Below are 6,036 nucleotides of genomic sequence, written 5' to 3'. Positions count from 1 at the left end.
GTTTAGAAAGACAATGCACAAAGTAATTACTATGCAGCCAATGCTAGTTATTTTGTGGAGAAGGAAATACATTCGTTCGTATCGTATTGAGTCAGACGTTATAGTCAGCCTTTTATAAAATTTCTTTCAAATTTCACGGCGCACCGACCATATTCTACTTACTTGTAGTACCATGTTCCTACTATTTCAATACTAAATGCAATAGAATGGTCATTTTTGTTACATATAAATCCTATATCGAGTAGACAGGTTTTACAGGAATAAATGCTTACTTCGCGGGATAAAGTCAATAACGTAATATTTGATACGAAAATTCCCAATAATTTCGTTTCGCGTTGCACTGCTTATTTGCGAGCGCAACAAAGAAAAAAAAAAGCGTTTTATGTCGACGCATGCACAAGTGACCGACTGCTCGATTAATAAATTACACATATATGGAAAAGTGATATCCTTTCGACGCCCAATACCGTCGATATTGGAAACTTGTCAAGTTCAACTTGACCGAAATCCGTCGGGTTTCCAACCCTTCCTCAATATTGGGCTCATTAAACTTGCAACTTACCTACACCGATTCATAGTACGACACAGACACGCAAAAGAAACTATAAAACGATACATCGATTCGTGAAAATTAGCTACCGCGTATGAAACACCACATATAACAATTTTATCCAATATTTAAAGAAACTATTTTAAATTCGCAGCCATTAGCTCGGTGTTACCCACGAAGAAGAACTTTTCTATCGTGGGTAACACCGATTACCAGGTCTCACCACGTGGAGGTTGCTGCGAGTGGAGACCCGAAGGGAGATAGATGGAATCCAACTTCCATCGATCTCCCTTTTACATCCTTAGAAACTAGATTAGTCATGTCAAGTAATTATTTTGTTTAAAAGAAGGGCGAAGCTAAATCGTGGGTGACGCGACGCGATACGACGCGATGCACCATGCAATAGTGCAAGGAACGAAAGACGCGAACCGAATAGCGAGGTCAAAAGGGTCAGCTCGTTGCCTCTTGGCAAGTCCGATCGAAGGGGAAGGGAATCGACGCACCCGACACAGGTTCCCCATTTCCCCCAAGCAGCCTGTTGGGAGCCAAATGGACCCAACTCGGGATGTCTGACAGAGAGAGGGATCCTGAGTCGGGGCTACCGTAGACAGGAACAGTCCCTGATCCCCTCTGCGGCCGAAATACCCTTTCCCTTGGATCGTCTTACTAGAGGACGGCAACTGACCCTTCGGACCAGCTAATCGGCCGATCACTTGCTTTCTACATGGAAGCAGTGGTGATCGGAGGGGACGGGAGACGAGTGAAAGAGAAGCTACTTGTTACATAATTACTTGACAGGACACGCGACTACACTAAGGACTTAAGTCTAAATACCAAGTAATTATTTTGTTTAAAAAGGGATGAAGCTAAATTGTTGGAGACGCGACGCGACGCGATGCTGAACCGTACAGCAGATCTTCGGATCGAATCAACACTACCCTTGGTAGATTGATTTCTATTTCTAGAAATCGATCTATCATTGGCAGGCGACTAGATCTTTCGGACAAACTGGACGGTCGATCACATGTTTCGTTTGACGAAACAGTGGTGACCGAAGCAAGAAACGAGAGAACGAGTCGAGAGAAGCTACTTGTTAAATAATTACTTGGCATACGCAGATACACTAGAGACTTAAAATTAACGTCGAAGCTTAAGTCTAGTCAAGTTGAAGCTAAAATTCGGACGATAGAAGGAAACAAAGTTCCTTGTACCAAGCAATTATGTGATTAAAAAGAGGGATGAAGCTAAATCATGGGATACGCGACGCGACGCGACGCGATGCTGTACCGTGCAGCTGATCCGAGGATCGAATCTACTGCCCTTGCTAACTCGATCTCAACAAGAAAACAGAGAACTGCAACTCCGAATCGAGGTCTCCATTTCTCCAACGCAACCCGCCGGGAGCCCGAAGGACCCGACTTAGGCTGTCTGACAAAGAGAGAGTACCTGAGACAGAGTCGACTTCCGCTGGAAGGTATGCGTTTCCGCAGAATACGGAAACTCCACACCTTCCAGCGAAGTGCCGTTTTCCCTCAATCAAGCTTACCAAGGGAAGGCGATTAGATCTTTCGGACCAGATACACGGCCGATCACATGTTTCAATCGATGAAACAGCGGTGACCGAAGCTAGGAACGAGGGATCGAGAAAACGAGAAGCTACTTATTGAATAATTGCTTGGTACAGACGCGAAAATATGTACAATAAAGAAATCTTCGACGTTAATTTTAAGATTCGCGACGAAGCTTAGACTAATCAACTTGGAATTAGAAGTCCCTCGGCGGTTGTGGCGTACTCCCTCGATGTCCTTGCGATTAATCTAAATTTAAACTGAAATCAAAACTAATATTTATATTAATATTACAAGAATTTAAGCTGAAACTTAATAATAAAAATCTTATATTAATCAACGTCGTCGAAACAAATATGATATATGCATCGACACAATGTTGTACATATCAAAACGAACATTCGATACCCTAACCGTAACCCTAACCCTAACCCTAACCGATTCCCAACCACCCTCCATTAATAAAGATATTCTGTGATCAACGATCGTTGGTCGAAGGAGAAACAAACGAAAGTGCAACCAATGAAAGATGCACAACCAACGAAGAGAGTTGAAAGAATTTTCAAAAGAAACTTGGATCAAGACACCAAACAATCAAACGAAATGAAAGAATCAAAGTACCTCCGCAGAATATTACGAGAATTCGAGCAAGAACGAAAAAATAAAAATCTTATTCTAATCAGTATATTACAAAGCAATAACATAAATTCGACAAACAATGTAAAAATAGAAACAGAGAAAAGGAGCATTCATAATAACCAAATAAAATCAGATAGATAAATAAAATAGAATTCACATGAAACAAACAAATAAAAATAATAAAATACAAATAAGTGGAGTGGACTTACTACTTGTTGTCAGTACATAGGATAGTTACCACTGGGCCAGCTGTAAAATAAGAAAATATTCAAATTATAGCAACATCAGTTAGACAAGCATGGCAAAATCAGTTCATTGAAGCAAAATTGGTATCAGACGATAGAATAGAAGAGGGGAGAGCAATTTTAAATAGTTCTTACCGTTGGTCATCACGGTCCGGCACTGGTCAGTAGTGGTCAGTAGTGGTCAGTAGTGGTCAGTAGTCGGATCTGCACTGGTCAGCACTGGTCAGTAGTGGTCAGTATTGGTCAGTTCTGGTCAGTCCTGGTCAGCCCTGGTCAGCCCTGGTCAGTCCTGGTCACTCCTGGTCCCCCCAGTGGTCACCGCTCCACGAATGGCCTGACTTCGGCCCGCGAGACCCGATCCCCCTGGATGCTCCAGGGGTACTGAAGAATTTGTCCAGAGGTAGTCTTCAAGAGGGGAAGTCGAAGAGTGGGGAGACAGTGTCAACGTGAAGAGTTAAGAACCGCTTAGTCTAGAGAACAACCTTATTTCGATTGGTCCCACCTCTTGACCATTTCTAGATCTTCACTGGACCTTTGCTGACCTTGATGTCCACCTCACTGTTGACCACCAGTGACCATAAGTTAGTCATTGTTGATCATCGACCCATTAAAACCATTACGAAGATTACAGCCTTCTTACGAGGATCCCCTTAGAATTTGATGCATGATCTTTTTAACATTTTGTTCCACTTTGGAAGAGTGTATCTCATGTTATAAGACACTCATGGCACAGCGATAGCGTTTATCCCACTAACCATAGGTCTATTCTTCACCTCGTTTATGGTGTAATAAGTATGCATGGGTTAGAAAATAAAAATGCCTGGACAATTGAGACTCAAAGTCATATGCAGGTTGACACAAATCGAATTTCAGCTGTTTCGAAAGCAAGAAAGAAAGGCTAACATTCGCCTTCTCTCTTGAATTCCCGAAGCTGTCCAAAGCGTCTAAGCTCACGTACCATTGCTGTGGATTGGTGTGCGTAAATGGAGGGGTAAGCGTACTCTGGGCACCGGTCTGCCGTCTGGTTACACTGTCATGAATCAATTTTTAGATTTATCAAGACACATATGCATAACCTCCGTATCTGTAGTATTACTCATTTTCTAGTCGTTAATTTATGTTAATACGTGTCTTTTGTACATCAGTTCGAACATTATTGTAGTTAAAAATTGTCGAATCTAGTTCCGCCAAAGTACAGAACGTAAAGGATATGGCAAAGATAGATTTGTTGTTGCTGAGAAGCAAATTTCGCGGTGCTATGCTTGGTGTTCTAATGGGTGATTGTCTTGGCAGCCCTTACGAAGCTGAGGAAACATGTACAAAGGGCATTAAATTAGTTTTACAACGGTCTCTCGATAAATTGGAGGGCCCACTTTACAAAGGTAAAATCTTAACCCTAGCAAGACAGCGCGAACAGTTGCGTTAAAGACTAGGGATAGGGGGGGAGGGGGGAATCTCGTAACGACGATCTATGATGTAAATAGTATATTTTTAAGATTCTTGTACTGATGGTTAATCAAGTTAGCCCCTGCAATCTTTCTGGGGTTAAACATGTAAAATAATTAATTTTTTGTCTGCATAGTGATGTTGACATAGAGTATTTTTTTAACTGTATAGCACCTGTCATACAGTTTACAGATGATTCTGCAATGACTTATTCTCTGGCCAAATCTTTGGTAGAGACAAAAGAGTTGGATGTTGTCAATTTAGCAAAGAAATTTGTCAAGAGTTACTATCTGGAGCCTAATCGTGGTTATGGGCCTGGTGTTGTAACGGTACATACAGTATCCCATGAATTAAATAAATGAATTTTTCAGTTTTATTGCTCATGTATAATTTTGGCAAAACAAGGTATTCCAAAAGTTACGTGGTAACAAATTTATGGATGTTGAAAAGCCAGCAAAGGAACAATTTAATGGTCAAGGTTCATGGGGGAATGGTGGAGCAATGAGAGTCACTCCTGTTGCATTATTTTGCTACCAAAACTATGACAAACTTTTAGACATAGTTAGAAAAACAACACAACTTACTCATACTCATAAAATTGGAATTGATGGTGCCATTTTACAAGTAGCTACATTTTGAATATATGAACATCTACATTCAATGCAATTTTAAATAGAAAATTTATCTAACATTTTCACTATTTTACAGGCAATAGCAGTCCAACAAAGTCTTCTATTAAATCCTAACAAAGAATTAAACGTAATAAATTTTATCGACGATTTAATTTACAAAATGGACCAAATAGAAAAAGACGAAGATGGGTATGTTTTAAAAATATAGTAAAATATATCATACTATAACCAGAACAAATTCGTAAAAATATTTAACGAATTCGTACTTTTTACAGATTGGGTCTGTCAGAACCACAGCCCTATAAAATACAATTAGATCTAATAAAAACGTTAATATCAGAAGATGGTGAAGGGCCACATGATGAGAAAGTAGTAAAACAATTAGGAAATAATATTGCAGCTTTATATTCAGTACCCACTGCAATATTTTGTTTCTTAAGGGCACAGAAACCAATTATAGACATACAAACAGAGAATCCCCTTAGGAGAGCAATACAGTATGCTGTAAGCATAGCGCGCCGCTTGATTTTTTAATTCGGAAAGAAGAAGAGAACAGAACATAAATTAATTTTTAAATATTATTCTCTTATTTACAGATTAGTTTGGGCGGCGATACAGACACTATTGGCAGTATGACTGGTGCAATTGCTGGTGCATTTTATGGCGAAGAAAAAATTAGTTCGAATGTTCTAAAACATTGCGAAGCATCGGACGAATTTAGGACTTTAGCAGATCAATTATTCGACACAGTGATATCGCAATAGAAGTTTTAGTGGCGCGTAAAAAGATGTAACAATTTTATTTTGTAACAGAATTTTATGAAAATATAATTATAAGCGACTTTGTATTAAAAAATGGAGAGTAATCAAATTTATATGTCATTAAATTATCTACAGAAACATATCATTTGTGGTATATTTATAACAACCTGAATTTGTACATTTGTCAATTAAATA

At 39.4% G+C, this 6,036-nt stretch overlaps 1 protein-coding gene across 2 annotated transcripts; it reads left to right on the top strand.

Moving 5' to 3' along the window:
• The first annotated feature begins 3,935 nt into the window (after positions 1–3,935).
• LOC143343292 (ADP-ribosylhydrolase ARH3) lies at positions 3,936–5,981 on the top strand. 2 transcript variants are annotated; one of them, XM_076768044.1, is made up of 6 exons: positions 3,936–4,384; positions 4,620–4,777; positions 4,854–5,072; positions 5,157–5,269; positions 5,356–5,584; positions 5,677–5,981. In XM_076768044.1, the coding sequence occupies exons 1-6, from the start codon at positions 4,213–4,215 to the stop codon at positions 5,842–5,844; spliced, it is 1,059 nt and encodes a 352-aa protein (XP_076624159.1). In that variant the 5' UTR covers positions 3,936–4,212; the 3' UTR covers positions 5,845–5,981. The 2 variants fall into 2 exon arrangements, with proteins under 2 accessions (XP_076624159.1, XP_076624161.1); XM_076768046.1 differs by having other exon boundaries at positions 4,245–4,384; positions 4,634–4,777.
• The last annotated feature ends 55 nt before the right edge of the window (positions 5,982–6,036 follow it).

The sequence above is a fragment of the Colletes latitarsis genome, chromosome 7, assembly GCF_051014445.1.
Source record: "Colletes latitarsis isolate SP2378_abdomen chromosome 7, iyColLati1, whole genome shotgun sequence".
Taxonomy (NCBI): domain Eukaryota; kingdom Metazoa; phylum Arthropoda; class Insecta; order Hymenoptera; family Colletidae; genus Colletes; species Colletes latitarsis.
The sequence above is the reverse complement of the archived record's forward strand: the minus strand, read 5'-3'. Positions and strand labels throughout refer to the sequence as shown.

Bases quoted from the DNA above. Each gene is read 5' to 3' on its own strand.
- LOC143343292 (XM_076768044.1), top strand. From the start codon at position 4,213: ATGGCAAAGATAGATTTGTTGTTGCTGAGAAGCAAATTTCGCGGTGCT. The intron at 4,385-4,619 runs GTAAAATCTTAA...TTAACTGTATAG, and splicing joins GGAGGGCCCACTTTACAAAG to CACCTGTCATACAGTTTACA. The intron at 5,270-5,355 runs GTATGTTTTAAA...TACTTTTTACAG, and splicing joins ATAGAAAAAGACGAAGATGG to ATTGGGTCTGTCAGAACCAC.